This window comes from Heteronotia binoei, chromosome 10 (genome assembly GCF_032191835.1).
Source record: "Heteronotia binoei isolate CCM8104 ecotype False Entrance Well chromosome 10, APGP_CSIRO_Hbin_v1, whole genome shotgun sequence".
NCBI lineage: Eukaryota > Metazoa > Chordata > Lepidosauria > Squamata > Gekkonidae > Heteronotia > Heteronotia binoei.
In genome coordinates, this window is record NC_083232.1 from 90,279,036 (window position 1) to 90,296,537 (window position 17,502).

The 17,502-nt window shown below is 45.5% G+C and overlaps 1 protein-coding gene across 2 annotated transcripts in view; it reads left to right on the forward strand.

Moving 5' to 3' along the window:
- The window catches only part of ADCY1 (adenylate cyclase 1), a 260,520-nt gene that overhangs the window by 222,420 nt on the left and 20,598 nt on the right, over nt 1-17,502 (forward strand). For both annotated transcript variants that reach the window (XR_009555859.1, XM_060247765.1), the window contains exons 11-14: nt 718-802; nt 6,995-7,084; nt 10,604-10,860; nt 13,408-13,534. Coding sequence is in view for 1 of the 2 variants with exons in the window: in XM_060247765.1 (XP_060103748.1) it covers nt 718-802; nt 6,995-7,084; nt 10,604-10,860; nt 13,408-13,534 (559 nt within the window). In the remaining variant the exon portion in view is untranslated. The remainder of the gene's footprint in view (nt 1-717; nt 803-6,994; nt 7,085-10,603; nt 10,861-13,407; nt 13,535-17,502) is intronic.

Below are 17,502 nucleotides of genomic sequence, written 5' to 3' on the forward strand. Positions count from 1 at the left end.
GGGGAGAGGACAAACTAGACAATTGTCTAGGGCAGGGGTGGCCAAGGGTAGCTCTCCAGATGTTTTTTGCCTACAACTCCCATCAGCCGCAGCCATTGGCCATGCTGGCTGGGGCTGATGGGAGTTGTAGACAAACAACATCTGGAGAGCTACCGTTGGCCACGCCTGGTTTAGGGTACCAGCCTTCTGGGAGCACCGAATTGGGTGCCCCCCCCCCATTTGACACAGTGACCTGGGCTATCCAGGTCAGGGAACAATTTCAAGTTTTATGCTTTTCATTTTTGAAAATTGGCTATCAGTGCAGAGAGGGGGCACCGGAAGTTAGCCTTGCCTAGGGTGTCAGATAATCTAGGGCCAGCCCTGTGTATGCCACTCTGAGACTCTGAATGAAATCCTCCTTTCCTTCTTCGTCTTCATCTTCTTCCTCCTCCCCTTCTTCTTCATCATAAATAAATACCTTCTCACAATTAAGAAATAGTGGTAAACCCTGAGAGGGTATGCAAGAGAGGAACAATGACTCTGAGATCCATTGATTAAGCACGATGATAAATATTGCATTGTTATAAATGATGATTCCGTTGATGGTGAGCACAAAAGAGTGGGAAATTCAAATGCCTATTGATTGTGCAAGGAACAATGTTTGAAATGCTTAGCCAGTTCTAGTGAAAAACCTGGCGTCTTTGACTCCACGACCCCATTCTCGTGTCTTCCTTCTAGGAGTACCATAGTCCTTGTCCTCCTGGTGTTCTGCATATGCTTCCTTGTGGCGTGTATCATGTACCTACATGTCACTCGAGTACAAGTAAGTAAGTTGAAATGCTATGATCTCTTATTCTTACTAGAGATATCTGACGAATCAATGTGGGAGCTGTGTAGCCAAATCTCTGTTACTTTCTGGCAATTCTGCTGATATAATTTATACGTCTGATAGCCATATATGCAGATAGATCAAGTTGGATAACCGTGTTTCTCTATAGCAGTAGAAAAGAGCATCTCCGGGACTAACAAGATTTGTGGAAGACTATGAGTTTATGTGAGTCACTGCTCACTTCTTCAGATACGGTTAGAATGTGAGTCCATCTGTCTTTATATCTTGGAGTGTGGTGTGATTTCAGATGCCATGAGATTAGCAGGCAAATGACAATAGCAGCTGCAATTGGATTGGGTGTGATAAGGTAGTAGGTGCAGAGAAATCAGCTTTGGTAATGAGACAGGAAACCTAGGTCTCGATTCAATCCAGTTTCATTATCCGTTGCAATTCAGCAGTCTCGCTTCCTAATCTCCCTTTTAAATTCCTTTGTAAGAGAGCTGCTCCTCTGAGATAATTAACTGATACCGTTTTCGCACACAGCTTACCTCACAGTCACAATCCTGTTCCCTCCGCAGCGTCTGTCGGATTTCCCACCATCTGCGCCGGAGTTACAGGAAGTGCCGCGGCTTTTGCATAGCAAACGTAAACTGGGTTTTAGCGGTTTACGTTTGCTACTCAAAAGCTGCAGCACTTCCTGTAACTTCAGCGCAGATGGTGGGAAATCCGAGCAGACGCTGCGGAGGGAATAGGATTGTAACTGCGAGGTAAGCTGTGTGTGAAAACAGTCTGAAAGTCCTGGAAGGTTAAAATGTCCCACCACTGGTTTTTGAATGCTGTGGCTTTTAATGTCAGACTTATGTCCATTCATTCTTTCTTGAAGGGACTGGCCTGTTAGGCCATTGTAGTGGGTGGAAGGGCATTGCTGATGCACGATGGCATAAATCATATTAGAGGATGAGCAGAAATATGAACCTGAGATGGCACGGCTACTATTCCTGGGCCCACTGATGGTGTTGCTAGGATCTATAGGAAAGCAAAGATGGCTTCTTGGTTTGTTGCAGGCCTTGGTACCAGAGTCCGTATTACCGTTAAGTAGTTTATCACTGTTGGTGAGAAGTTGTTCTAGGTTAGCAGGCTGTCTGTGAGTCGGGCCCCCAGTGCCTTTATGAGGAAAGTGTCACTGTCCAACATGGGTTGTGTAGGTTGGGGAGTGAATTTGGCATTAGCCGAATGGAAACTGTAATGTACTGAGAACCGAGACGGTTTGAAGGCAACATAGTTTATTCAGTAGCACATCACAAGAGCGGAAGCCCGTGGGCTGGGCCCCGCTTATATACATTGCCTGGAACTGCCCCCTCATCTGACCAGGCCAATCCTGGTCAGTCAAGCTTCCCGCCACAGATCTAGATGGGCGGGGCGTCTGGCGAGCTACATCCGGGGACCCGGGGGTCGCCTTCAGTAGCGATCGCCATGCTGCATAACCTCTTATGTTCAATACATAACAGAAACAATATCTAAAAAAACAATGGTAAGGGGGTTTTGGTTACTATTTAAGCCAGTAGCCAATCCGAGAATCTGATTGACTGCTGGTATAGCTGAGCCCAAATAAAAGCCGATTTCCCTCCCTTTTATTTGGGTATATTCAGGTATACGCAGAGGATCAGCTGGGGTGGTGGGAGCTGAGAGATCCACGCCACCACAGCTGGGGCTGGCTGCTCTTGGAGCTTGGTTTAAACCACACCACAGGAGAAGCCCTCCCGGTGAGGCCTGCGTGTGATGGCGAGAAACCTCCCCACTGCATGCAGATCCTGGGGACAGCTTCTCTTGTGGCACGGTTTAAGCCATGCTGCAGAAGCCGCCCTCCCAATATTTTTCCTCTCAGGTCTATTGGATCTGAAAATTTTCAAAAAATCCCAGATCCTAACAATATAATGGTATTGGGATCTGAGATTTTTTGGAAATACTGATTTTTTTTCCAGGGCCAGTAGACTCAAACAAAAAATATCCGGGGGGTGGGGCAGTTATTAGGTTGCTAATAATACACTGAGCTGGCTTGAGCTGTGAGCTGTATGTCATAGCATTGTAGAATCATAGAGTTGGAAGGGACCTCCAGGGTCATCTAGTGCAACCCCCTGCATAATGCAGGAAACTCACAAATACCTACCCTTTAATATTTAATTGAGTAAGAGAAAGTGCTCTTTCAAGGCTTAAAAGTGCTTGTGTGGTGCGGAGTGGCAAGAGGCAGTGAGCTTCCCCTGCCATCCTGAAAGCGGAACTTGTCTCTGCTCATACCAGTTTGGTGTAGTGGTTAAGTGTGTGGACTCTTATCTGGGAGAACTGGGCTTGATTCCCTACCCTTCCACTTGCAGCTGCTGGAATGGGTCGTTTTATAGAAAAATAGGTGGTGGAGCTCATTAGCATAACTCATTAGTATATGCCACCACCACCCTGCCAAAAGCAACCGAATACAAGAAAGGAGAGCCCTGGGTGAGAGAGGCCTGCTTGGGCTGGCTAGAAATCCAGCCAGTCCAAGCAGGCCTCGCTCACCTGGGGCTCTCCTGGGCTGCCCCCCCAGTCAAAAAGACACATAAGCCACATAAGAAGTAGAGAAAGGGAGACACAGGCTTCTCCAGGGGTCAATGAGGGCTTCTGGGAGCATGGCAAAACCCCTGGTGGCTGGTGGCCCACTCTCCTAATCCAGGGATTGTTATGCAGCTGCACCTACTATTCAATGGACAAGGTAGGTGGGGAGGAATAGGAGGAACGCTCAGAAAGGTTCAGGAGCTGTGCTCCTGTGAGTTCCTGTTGAATCCAAGGCCTGGCCTTGGGTCAGCCATAGCTCTTGCAGAGTTGTCCTTGAAAGCGCAACTTCTGGAAGAGCTCTCTCAGGCCCATCCACCTGTTGTGGGGGAGGAAGGTAGAGGAGGTTGTAAGCCACTCTGAGATTGAGTGAAGGGCAGTATATAAATCTCATATCTTCTTCTTCTTCTTCATATAACCCTTCTTCTGAGTGGCTGTGGATGGAGGACCCAGACTCCTCCTGCAGCATTCAATGGCTGATTACAGACCGGCACTTTGGGTCGACTCAGAGACACCTGACCACCAGCAGTGTTTTGTTGTCATTTTCTTTGGGCTTGTCTTATAGCAAGCTGTTCCTGGGTATCATTCTGGCCTTTCCAGTTAACTTTTGGACCATATCAGGAGGATATAGTAGTTGCAAAAATGCCTTCAGTAGATTCTTCAAGTGAGTATCTGTCTGAGGGAGTAGAGCAGATGCTACTATAGCGTAGAGCTCGGCTATACACAGTGTATGCCACAAACATGTACAGGTTTTTAAAAAGCATACACGGTGGGGCCATTGTGGGATAAAGCCTTTGTTTCTGAAAACTCAGGGGAAATGCAATTTCTGCAAACCCATTTTTGTTTGTTTTTAATGGAGAGCAATATCTGTACATCACATCATGGGAGGGGGAATTAGAATTTGGACTGACTACTGAAGAACCCCAGATGGTGCCTAATTACAGCTGCCCAGCCCCCCACCATCCCCAAAGGATGTGAGTTTGGCGCAGGCAGTGCCGGTGTTAGGATGCCTGCACAAATCCAGTGCCCCAGGCAGAGCTCTCCGCCCCTACTCACACCCCTCCTCCCCCAGTCTCACCCCCAGTGAGGGCAAGCTCAGCCAGCAGCCGTGCAGTTCACACAGCACACCCCACCACCAGCTGCTGTAGCTCTGCCTCCCACGTTGCATCTGTGCTTTCGGAAGCACTGATGCAGTGTGGGAGGCAGAGCTGTGGCAGCTGCTGGTGGGGCGTACTGTGTGAACTACGCCACCACCAAGCTCATATATTTCCTTCACCAGGGATGAGGGTGGGAGGGAGGACCAAAACTGGCACTCTCCCCCCCACCAGGCTGTGCTCCAAGCAGGCACCTAAGGCTGCCTAATGGACCTGCCGGCCGTGGGTGTAGGCTTGTCAATCTCTAAGTGGGGCTGGAGTTCTCCCAGAATTACAACTGAGCTCCAGACTACTGCACTCAGTTCCTCTGGAGGAAATGGCACCATTAGAGGGAGGGGGGATGTATGGAATTGCATCTTAACTGAGTTCTTTCTCTCTATGGTTTCCAGGCCGTGCCTAGTGGCTAATGGTAGTCCTGGAGCCAGGGACATGGAGGTGGGGGCACCATCAGCAACAATTAGACATCCCTTCTAGGGAAAGACCAGAAGTGATGTCAAATTGTTGGGTTGACTGGTGATTTTTGTTTGTTAATTTTTCTTACCGCCACTCCAGTGGGAAGAGAGGGTTTCTGGCAGGAGGTCTCCCACCACAGCAGGAGACTTAACAACCGTAACTCCCCTCTGCAAACGCCACATTCCTCAGGCTGTGCCTTGAAATGTCCAGAAATTCACCAAGCTGGAGTTGGCAACCTTAGTTTGAGAGGAAAACAGGAACAGGGACTGACACAAAGGGAATTGTGAGGAGTATGAGGGGAGGGGAAGAGAACCATGTGAGGGAAGAGGGAATGGAGTGGATGGGATGCGTAACATGGGGAAGGAGAAAGGAGACAAAGGAGAAAGGAAGATCAGTGGAAGGGTGCTCTGGGTGGAGGTGCATGAAGGAGGAAGTAGAGAGAGAGAGCAGGATGATGGTGCGTAAATGGAGCCAGCACAAGGTGCGACCAGCAGAGGCATGTGGGTGGTTTCGTGTGCATGCTAAGACTGATGCTTTGCTTCAGTTCTGTTTGGAGATTTCTCATTGGTTCTTCAACCTTAATCTTATTGTATTGTTTACTGAATACCACACCCTCTATGCATAATATACCAAGGAGTGACCAACCTTATCAGTAGATTTTTATTTTGGGTTTTTAAAGGGATACAAAAGAGAAAAAAGAGAAAGGGAAAAAACAGATAAAAACATAGTTACCAAAAACACAATGTAGAGCAATTTCACAAATGTTAGGGCCATTCCATAGCTAAAATATATGTGTATACAACAGCAGAAAAACAAAAAAGAAAAGTGTGATATAGTTTAAGAAACATGCCATAGTATATATGGCAGCATAGCTTAAAAATATATATGACCCAATAGCTTAAGCAATATAATGGCCTATTCGCTTTTTCTAATAATATATTACTTTATATCTTATCTATCTTACCTGTTATATGAAATGACATGAATAACCTCATAAGAACTATTATAAAATTTTCACACATCATAATAGCAATCACATAAGCGTAATACTCTTGTTATTTTTTTTTATTAAAATTATCCTATAATGTCACCACATAATATTAAACCATTCAAATGTGTAACTACAAAGACTGAATAGAAGAGTCATTAAAAACCCGCCAGTTATTTTCAAATAATCTGAGACAGGCATTTCTGTTGTGCCTTCCGAGCAATCTTTGGGTACTGTTTTATAATAGCCGTCTATGTCAACAGATGCAGAACATCCACTTATAGAATCGTTAGACTTCATTAAAACAAAGTAAGAGTCAAGTAGCACCTTTACCTGCTTCAGACCAACACGGCTGCCCACTTGGATCTATCTACGTTAGACTCCATTGTTTGAAAGGGAGGGTCTTAATATAGGTCACACTCATCAGAGAGGATCTAGAATATTTTGGTACCTGAAGTGGAAAATAGAACTGGCGCCTCCATGGGGTTAAAGCGTAATCATAAACTCCATATTTGGCAATTTGTTGCTTTCTGACGGCTCTCCCAAAATCAGCCAATGGGCCGCTTCGCCACACATTATCTTAGAGCTGACCCTAATCCCCTCGTTTGCCCTCTTTTAATTGCGTTCAGCTATTTTGTTAATAGAGGTGCCCTTGAAACACTCTGGGCACAAACCCGCTTTTTAAAAACGCATGAAGGGCTTTTTGTCCACCTTCCCACTGCAGATCTAATGGAAGAAGATTCTCAGTCATTAACAGAATGGATTACTGATGCTTAATTTGCTGAAGTTATCACAAATTGGAATCTGCTGAAATATCAATCACTATTATAAACCATCAGTCATGGTCATTGCCTTGACTTCATGCATTACAGCAGCAGTGCAATTCACCTGCTTACCTCCAATTTGTATAGACTCCCTTGGAAAGGCTGCAACACCCACCTTGGGGGATTTTTTAAAAATGGCTTTTAAGCACTACTTTATTTCCAATACTTTTTCTCTCTTTTTCAGTGTTTTCCAGGGTGCCTGACAATACAAATTCGAACCGTTTTGTGTGTTTTTATTGTGATCTTAATTTACTCAGTGGCACAAAGCTGTGTGGTGAGTACAGTAAACCAGCTGCGATGTTGTTCTTAGAGATGTGCGTTATGTCATTGGCTTCGGTTGTGCTGTGGACAGACAGGGTGGTGCAGTGGCTAGTTGGTCCAGAGAGGATTCAAATCTCCACTTAACCCTATGAAGCTGTGTTGAGGAATTCTGGTGCGCAGGAAGTTGCCTGAGAAATTGCCTCACTAGAGTTCAGTGGACTGGATTGAGCTGGCGAGAGACTGAATGATCCCAGAGAGAGAGAGACACACAAACAGGACAATTGCTTCCAATACTCCCTCTAAGCTGTGGAGTCTTGTGATCAAAAAGCTACTGACATTAAAGTTGTGAGTTACTGCATAAATTGGTTTGCTTTGGAGCCATTTTTCATGAGTTAAGACAAAAATGTGTGAGCTGAAGGCTAAAAAACTGTGAGCTAGCTCACACTAACTCAGTTTAAGAGGGAACATTGGTTGCTTCACACTATTGAACCTTACTCCTTGACCACACGTAGCAGAAAACATAGCATAATGCACCAAATCTCAATGCATAATGTACCAAAGAAACAAACCAATACCTAAGATAGCATGCACTGAATAGAAATATTCCTGGCTGCAGATCAAAAACCCCACAGAGTCACAGATGGGCTGTTGAAATGCAGCCCAGAGTAAATAAAAAACACCCATTGTATGCCTTACTAGGAATCTGTAGAATCTTGGGTAGCTGTTGATCTAGATTTGGGATGAGTTGACAAGAACCATACCATGCCCCTCAATGGCCTACTGAATTCTGCTTGGAGTCAACTCATAATCTGTGGGATCAGAAAGATCTAGACACCCTTTGTGTCAAAGAAAAACCACAGTCTCATATGCTGATATCTAGATGTTTAGGCTTTGGGGCTGGCACCCTGGACTTGAAAAACTATTCCCTAAGGAGAGTGCATCAGCATTTGCTTGGAAAAAAACAGCAAAGCCTTGTCGAAATGCTGAACCAAGGAATACAAGTTAACTGTATTAGACCCCCATTTGCTATGATGGAGAAGGCCTCTCACTCACTAGTCTCACTCAGGCCCTAAATTCTTCAACAAGCTTGCCTTATATTGAATCAGATCCTTGGTCCATCTAGGTCAGTATTGTCAACTCAGACTGGCAGCAGCTCCCCAGGGGCTCAGGCAGGGGTCTTTCCCATTACCTACTGTTTGGTCCTTTTAACTGTAAATGCCAGGGATTGAACCTGTGACCTTCTGTATGCTAAGCTCTTCCATTGAGCCATGCCCCTGAGTGACCTTGGCCCAGCCATTCTGTCTTAACCCAATGGACAGTAGAGGGTTATTGTGAGGACAAGAAGGGGGGTGATGGGGGAGAAGGCTGTCTGCTGCCCTGAATTCCTTAGAGCAAGAACAGATTAAAAACAGATATATACATTGAGAGACAGTGTGGTTTAATGGTTAGAGTACTGGACTAGGATCGGGGGACCGTGGTCCAATTCCTCATCTTGCCATGAAAGCCTGCAGAGTGACTTTGGACCCGCCTAACCTACCTCACAAGGATATAGTTATAAGGACAACAGAAGAAGGCACAAGACTGTTGTAAGCCACTTTGGCTCCCCATTGGAGGAAAAGTGTGCTATAAATATCTCAATGAATAAATACGTCAGTCATTGGAGAGATGCTCTTACTTAGGTCAGTGAACATATTTGTGAACTTTGATTAAACCACAACATATATAATAATTTTAACAAAAAACCATTGTATATATGTTGATTTTTGGAATTTTCAAGCCTAGATTCTTGGAAGGCCTAAGAGCCAAATTGTTCTACATTGTACTTCTGACTGTACCGCTACAGGGAATCCATTTTTACATGCAGTAGGTCTCCAATTGTTCTGCATTGTACTTCTGACTGTACCGCTACAGGGAATCCATTTTTACATGCAGTAGGTCTCCAATTTACATGTATGTACATCACAAAGTTATCAGTTATGCAACACTTCGTGATTTTTAGCCAAATGTAGCCCTTTTAAGACTTCACGGTAATGCCTACTGGGAGCCTACAAACCATGTGTAATGAACATATATATGAAGCTGTCTTATACCGAATCAGACCATCAGTCTTGTTTACTCAGACTGGCAGTGGCTCTCCAGGGTATCAAGCTGAGGTTTTTCACACCTACTTGCCTGGACCCTTTTTAGTTGGAGATGCCAGGGATTGAACCTGGAACCTTCTGCTTACCAAGCAGATGCTCTACCACTGAGCCACTGTCCCTCCCAAAATGGGACGTGCTACCTGTAATGGGAGCACATGGTACCTGTAATCCTCCTGATAATGTGCTGTCTCCATGTTGTGTGAGGAGTTAAGGAAGGCATCCCCTCTCCTGGCCTTCTGCAAATGATACAAAACTGAATTATTCAAGAAGGCTTTTCTATGCAGGCAATCAGGTAGCACTGTCCAAAACGATTCACAAAGTTACTTGGATAAATCACAGAGGACTGTGCTGAAACTAGGGTCGTTTCATGTACATGGTAAGACTGACGCTTTGCTTCAGTTGCGTTTGTAGATTTCTGATTGGTTCTTCAACGCAAATCTTATTGTATTGTTTACCGAAACCCCCCCCTCCCCTGGTTGATTGTATTGACCGACTGTGTAATCCACCTTGAGTCCAAGTGAGAAATGTGGCTTATAAATTATGATTATATGTAAATTATTGTTATAAATTATAAAATTTAAATTATAAAGTTTATAAATTATAAAAGTTATAAATTATAAAATTATAAATATAAATTATTGTTATAAATTATAAAAGAGCCCCGTGGCACAGAGTGGTAAAGCTGCAGTATTGCAGTCCAAGCTCTGCTCGCAACCTGAGTTTGATCCCGGCGGAAGCTGGGTTCAGCTAGCTGGCTCAAGGTTGACTCAGCCTTCCATCCTTCCAAGGTTGGTAAAATGAGTACCCAGCTTGGACCTGCATAACCTACCTCACAAGGATATAGTTGGGGAGAAAGTGCAGATGACTGGGGAAGGCAATGGCAAACCACTCCGTTAAAAAGTGCTGTGAAAACGTGATATGTCACCCCAGAGTTCGAAATGACTAGTGTTTGCACAGGGAACTACCTTTACCTTTTTTTAAAAAAAAATAAATTATAAATAAATAAATAATCTGCATGGACATGAACAATGAAAAATACGGTGGTCATTTTTGTACATACTGAAGCTGATCGTGCATGGTAAATAGCCATGTTGTCACTAGTCATAATATGGCAACTATGCAGGATCGACTAGTCATAGCTCCCAGTGCATGTCAGGAAAGGTCTTACGTTATCTGATGCCAGTCAAAAGTACTGTGTTTGAGGAGCCATGAGATTATATGAAGTTTCTCTTTCTTGTGTTGCCCTGAGAAAGGCTCATGGACATGTGCATGCCACTTCCTTCAAATGATGGGTATCCATGTGCACAGTCAGCCTGTCTTACTTATTCTTGCAAGCAACCACAGATCATTTTTTTAAAAAATTCATCTCTCCGCTTCCCATTTTCTTCCAGGTGAGTTGCATGCCTTGGGTCTGGAGTTCTAATTCCAGCAGTTCCATAGTTATCATTTCTCCCGGTGGGACGAACGAAACAATGAGCGAACTTCCATGTGACGCAGCCCATTATGCGTTCCTCTCCTGCGTGGTCGGGACTCTGACCCTGGCAATATTTTTACGCGTCTCTTCCCTGCCAAAAATGATCCTCCTGCTTTTTGTTACAATTTTGTACATACTCATTTTGGAACTCAGCGGATATCGAAAAGCAGTGGGGTAAGTGTCGTGCCTGTTTAAAGAAGATTTTACCACTGGTTTCTATTTCTTACCCCTTCCCTTTTGGGAGGATGAAGAAGGGATTCTAGCCTGGGGGAAGGATTCTTGGGTGCAGAACCAATGCTGATCATTATTGCATTTCATTGGGAGATGCAGCCTTTAATCATGGTCCTCTGTTGCAAAGCAAAGCCTATGTCTGTACATGAGCACAAATTCATCACTGGTTATTCTTACCTGTCCCATTCTCTTTTCCCCCACTTGGTCTTCCCTACTCACTTTCTAGAACAGGCTTCTGTCTGTTTCTTGTATGAACAACGAATGAGATCGCATAAGAGATTTGGCCTGACCTAGCCATGTCTCCCCTGCAGATTTAATGTATGCAATCACATGTGCACACCTGCCCCCTGAGTCCCACCTGTACTTATCTCATCTTAGGGCAGGCTGGGACTGGATTACATCTCTAAAACATACGCAGGGCAAGTTTCCCGGCTGTCTGAACAGCCAGAGCGCATGATGCACACACCCTGCGCATGCAGGAGCAGTCTGAATGTTCCTCTTGCTCGTGGGCAGCCTGTGCCTCTTCTGACTGGGGGCAGAGCAAAAAAAGAAATGTGTTGATCCAAAAGCAAAAGTATTTCTCTGGGGCTCTGTGAAATGATGTTTGTGAAGAGATCGGGCTGATGAAGGGACAAGGAAGAAACCGTAATTTCACCAAGATCTGATGAGACTGGGCTATACCATACCACCTTCCCTTCCAGTGGTGAATATAATCATAACTCTCTCCAGTGGAATTTTTTTGATTCCTTGGTAGCAGCACAGGAGACGACACGGCATAGAGATGTGCACAGGAAGTGGGCTTTGCCCTATACGTGGAGTTGTGTGGACTTTTTCACCATTAGACTTCATCCGTGATTGCGTTTTGTAACCAGCTGCTATTACGGCAGCATTACTGTATGTTTAAATGTTGTGAAGTCTTTGTCACTAAAATATATGTTTGTATACACTTCGGTGGGATAATATTTCCAGTGTCGGTTGTATTGTTCCATATTTACACATCGGAATCTGTTGAATTTATATTTTTATCTTCTGGCAGAAGGGCAGAGGCCGTGTGATTGCCATGGCATGGATCAAAGTATCCGGCTTTTTCAAAGCTGGGATACTGCCATGCCAAATTCCCAGTGTGATCCCACCCAATGCGAAGTACTGTTATACTGATGGCACTGTGCAGGGCTTTTTTTGCAGCAGGAAGTCCTTTGCATATTAGACCACACATCCCTGATGTAGCCGAGCCTCCCAAGAGCTTCCGGGCTCTTCATACAGGGCTTACCGTAAGCTCCCGGAAGATTGACTACATCGGGTGTGTGGCCTAATATGCAAAGGAGTTCATGCTACGAAAAAAGCCCTGGTACTACATGTGTATACGTACATAATTGACATCAAGTCACAACTGACCTATGGTGGTCCAAGTAATGGACTTTCAAGGCAGGAGATGTTCAGAGGTGACTTGCCATTGCCTTCCTCTGAAGACGGTATCAAAGGGTAGCTGTGTTGGTCTGTAAGAATAGTTAAATTCAGGGGTGGAATTCTAGCAGGAGCTCCTTTGCATATTAGGCCACACACCCCTGATGCAGCCAATCCTCCAAGAGCTTACAAGTCTCTTTTTTGTAAGGTCTTGGAGGATTGACTACATCAGGGGTATGTGGCCTAATATGCAAATGAGTTCTTGCTAGACTTCCATCCCTGTTTAGACTTGAGTCTGGTAGCACCTTAGATCCAACAAGAGTTTCAGGGTATAAGTTTTCACCCTAAATCTCTTGTTGGTCTCTAAGGTGCATCTGGATTCAGATCTAACTGTTCCTCTGCAGAATCCTCCTTGGCGGTGTCCCATCCAGGTACCAGTCCTGCTTAACTTCCAAGATCTGATGAGACTGGGCTATACCATACCACCTTCCCTTCCAGTGGCGAATATAATCATAATAAAACGTCCTTGTGTACCTAATCTTCAACCATTATGAGCAGGGGTGGAATTCTAACAGGAGCTCCTTGTATATTAAGCCACACACCCCTGATGTAGCCAATCCTCCAAGAGCTTACAAGGCTCTTTTTTGTAAGCTCTTGGAGGATTGGCTACATCAGGGTTGTGTGGCCTAATATGCAAAAGAGCTCCTGCTGGAATTCCACCCCTGATTATGAGGGCTGCAGCCACTGCTGGTGATTTTCCTATTTTCTTTCATCCTTGTCTTCTGCCTGTTCTAGTAGAAAGCAAAAGGCAGCAGTGGAGAAACAGGAGGAGTTGGGAGGCGAGAGGCAGCTCTTCCATCCTGTTCAAAGCTTGTTGTTACCTTCTCTGTGGGCTGTCATTTTTCCCCGCCTTTTCTAAGCACAGGCTGCTGCTCCAGGCATCCTGCCCCATTAGTCAGCCAGAGAGCAAGTCTTGAATCCCAGTAATTTCGGAGGGCAATAATTGATTTCAGAGGGCATGTAACTTTTGTGGACCACATCGGATAAAATACACATAATTTCCCTTTGTTTCTTCTTTTTTTAAAGGGGCGGCTCCTTTTATATACGTGGCTATGAACCCATATTAGCCATTTTGCTGTTTTCCTGTGCTTTAGCACTTCATTCTAGACAGGTGGATTTGAAGCTACGTCTGGACTACCTCTGGGCTGCACAGGCAAGACACAGTTTTTTCTCCCTTCTCTCTCTCTCTTCCAAATGGAAACACTGAGTTTCTCTTTTCTGTTACCGCTTATTATATATAGAGGCTGGGAGGGTGGAGGGGGAGAATCTTTAAAGTGATGTGATGACCACCAGGTGGTGAGGATTTGTATTCAGATTTGTCAACCTCTAAACACAAGTGCCAGGTGACAACATCAAGGGAAGGCCTCAGCCTCTCCGCCCGGTTGTTGGCCCTCCGGGGGAACTGGTTGTCTCCTGTGCAAGACAGGATGTTGGACTAGATGGATAGCTGGTGTGATCCAGTAGGGTTCTAATAATGTATGGGACTGTGGCCGTTGAGTGGAGTAGACGGTGGAATGCTGGTCCCAGCTTCCTCTCTTAGGTAGCTCTGCCCCACCTCTTCCCTTTGGGCTTTCCCTCTCTCTCTCGCTCCATTTTCCATTCCGTTGCTGTCTTCACCATTTTCTGCTGCCTCATCCTCCCTCCTGTCACCCCCTTTTCTCTTCAGTCGGATTCAACTGCCCCTGTGGCTGTTTTGGCAAGATACCTCGACCATGTATGGAAAGTTTGTGTGGAGATGAGTGAGTCCTTGCAGAATAACCAAAGGTCTTCTAGTTTGTTCTGAGCGCTGGCGAAGATACCCTGGCTCCTCTGAGTCCTGCAGCGTTACTGTGGTGTCCCCAGACAACAGATGTGCTCAGGGTCATTTAGTAGAAAGTAGGTGGTGGAGCTCATCCAAGGATTGTTATGCAGCTGCGCCTACTATTCAGTGACAAGATAGGTAGGTGGGAAGGAGGAGAGGGGGCTGTCAGAAAGGTTCAGGAGCTGTGCTCCTGTGAGCTCCTGCTGAATTCAAGGCCTGGATGTGCTCATCCTGATAAAGCAAGGGTGGCCAACGGTAGCTCTCCAGATGTTTTTTGCCTACAACTCCCATCAGCTCCAGCCATGCTGGCTGGGGCTGATGGGAGTTGTAGGCAAAAAACATCTGGAGAGCTACCACTGGCCACCCCTGTGATACAGAATCGAAGACTCATAGAGTTGGAAGGAACCCCCAGGGTCATCTAGTCCAACCCCCTGCACAATGCAGGAAGTTTACAAATACCTCCCCCTAAATTCACAAGATCAGCATTGTATCAGATGGCCATCTAGCCTCTGTTTAAAAACCTCCAAGGAAGGAAAGCCCACCACCTTCTGAGGAAGCCTGTTCCACTGAGGAACCGCTCTGTCAGAAAGTTCTTCATAATGTTGAGTCGGAAACTCTTCTGATTTAATTTCAATCTGTAGGTTCTGGTCCTACCTTCTGGGGCCACAGAAAACAATTCTGCACTATCCTCTATATTATATCTTTATGATCTCTATTATTTGGGGAAGGCAGTGGCAAACCACCCCGCAAAAAAAAAAGTCTGCCGTGAAAACGTTGTGCAAGCAATGTCACCCCAGAGTCAGAAATTACTGGTGCTTGCACAGGGGGCTACCTTTTTTATATCTCTATTGTCTCTGTTTCCTTACCCTACATGGTATTTGGTCGCTAAGCATGCAGATGTCTGAAGGTGGTGGTGGTGGAAAGTGCTGTCAACCCAGTAGGGTTTTCAAGGCAAGAAGAAGACGACAACATTGGATTTATATCCCACCCTCCACTCTGAATCAGAGTCTCAGAGCGGCATACAATCTCCTTTATCTTCTTCCCCCGCAACAGACACCCTATGAGGTGGGTGGGGCTGAGAGAGCTCTCCCAGAAGCTGCCCTTTCAAGGACAACTCCTACAAAAGCTATGGCTGACCCCAGGCCATTCCAGCAGCTGCAAGTGGAGGAGTGGGGAATCAAACCCAGTTCTCCCAGATAAGAGTCCGTGCTCTTAACCACTGGCAGAGACAAACAAGGGCTATTTCCCATTGCCTGTCTCTGCAAACCTGGACTTGGTGGTTTCCTGACCAGCTACTAACCAGGGCTGACCTGGCTTAGCTTCTGAGATTTGAAGAGATCAGCCCAGCCTGGCCCTCCGGGTCAGGGCATCTGAGAGCAGGGGTTAGAATAATCAATTACTAAAAGCAGACATTGCTATTTCAGCCTCCTTAAAACCCCAGGTAGAATAATTCCCTCAGATTACCTTCCAGTACAAATGGATTTTCAGGCAGGGCTTCCCCCTCCCTCCGCAGGAATGCAGTTTCAGCTGGCTTGGCATCAGGGGTGTGGCCTAATATGCAAATGGGTTCCTGCTGCCAAAAAAGCCCTATTGAGTCCAGTATACAGAAGTTACTAGGAAAAACAGTAATGCTAGGAAAAGTTGAAGGCAGTAGGGAAAGAGGGCTTTTCTTTTTGGTAGGAAAAGCCCAGCAGGAAGTTATTTGCCAAAAGGTCTGCAGCAGTGATGCAAAACATGCCCCTTAGAGGAGGGAGTGCCTTCGTTTCAGGGTACTGGCAGCCAGAAGGACCCTTGTACAGTTTCCTGCCCGCTGCCCTTCTGATAAGAGCAGAGACACACTTCCCCCCCCAACAGTCTCAGGACTGAAGCTGCGGTGTTAAATGTCCACCAATTTCAGCTGGGTTCTCAAACAAATTGGGAACTGACATAGCATTGGTTGTCTGCGTTCATTGCACAGGATGTCAGCTATTACCACCCTGGCCACCAAGTTTTGCACCAGCTAAAATTCCCAGACCGTTTTCAAAGGTGGCCCCAACACAGAGCATGTTACAATAATCTGAGACAAATACCATAAAGGCATGGTTTTATTCCACCTTATCATTTTACGCACATGTACAAACACAGGATTCTACAAAGTCATACAAATTCCACCGGCAGGTATGACAGTGGCCAGATCAGAATTTCCTTGGAATGGCCACCACTGGCACACTAACTGAAATTAATCAAAGGTTCTCCTAGGGCTTTTTCTGTAGCAGGAACTCCTTTGCATATTAGGCCACACCACCCTGATGTAGCCAATCCTCCAAGAGCTTACAGGGTTCTTAGTACAGGGCCTACTGTAAGTTCCAGGAGGATTGGCTACATCAGGGGGGTACGGCCTAGCATGCAAAGGAGTTCCTGCTACAAAAAAAAAAAAGCATTGGTTGCGCCTAGCCATCTCTGCTACCTCTTTGTTCAGGGAAAGTGAGGAGTCCAGAAGCATCCCCAAGTCGAGTATCTAGTCATTCTGGGAGAGTACAAACTCATGGAGTACCACCTATATATCTCTCCTTGTGTCAGTTTTATACCCAGTCAACAGCATTTCCATGTTACCCAGATTAAATTTCTATTCATTCACCTGCCTCTGATCTTTCATTACCTCCGACATCTACTTGGCTCTTTTGTTACCTCCCTCGAATTGTGTGTGTGTGTGGGGGGGGAGCTGGGTATTACCAACAAACAGATAGCAGCTTACTCCACGTCTCCGGATTATAGATTTGTCTGAGGCAGTCTGGTTTGTTTTTCTTTCCTCTTTGTGGCTTTAGTGCCCTCTTGAGGTTATATGTGTTGCTACAGTGGTACTGAGCCAGGGTTTACCATTTTAGATATATTTCTAGAATAGAAGATAGATACACAAGATTGATCTGGACATTGTGGTGCACCTAGAATATTCCTTACACACAGAGAAAAGCTGCCTGTTTTCTATAGTATTTGTTAAAAGTTCACATACAGTTTCAGGTGGATAGCTGCGTAATAGTAAAACAACATTTGAGTCCCAGGGCTTTTTTTAAAGCAGGAACTCCTTTGCATATTAGGCCACACACTCTTGATGTAGCCAATCCTCCAAGAGCTTACAGGGCTCTTAGTACAGGGCTTAGTACTACTGTAAGCTCCAGAAGGATTGGCTGGCTACATCAGGGGTGCGTGGCTTAATATGCAAAGGAGTTCCTGCTACAGAGAAAGCCCTATGAGTCCAGTATACATGAGTCACTGGGGAAAACAGTAATGCTAGGAAAAGTTGAAGGCAGTAGGGAAAGACCAAACATGAGATGGACTGAATC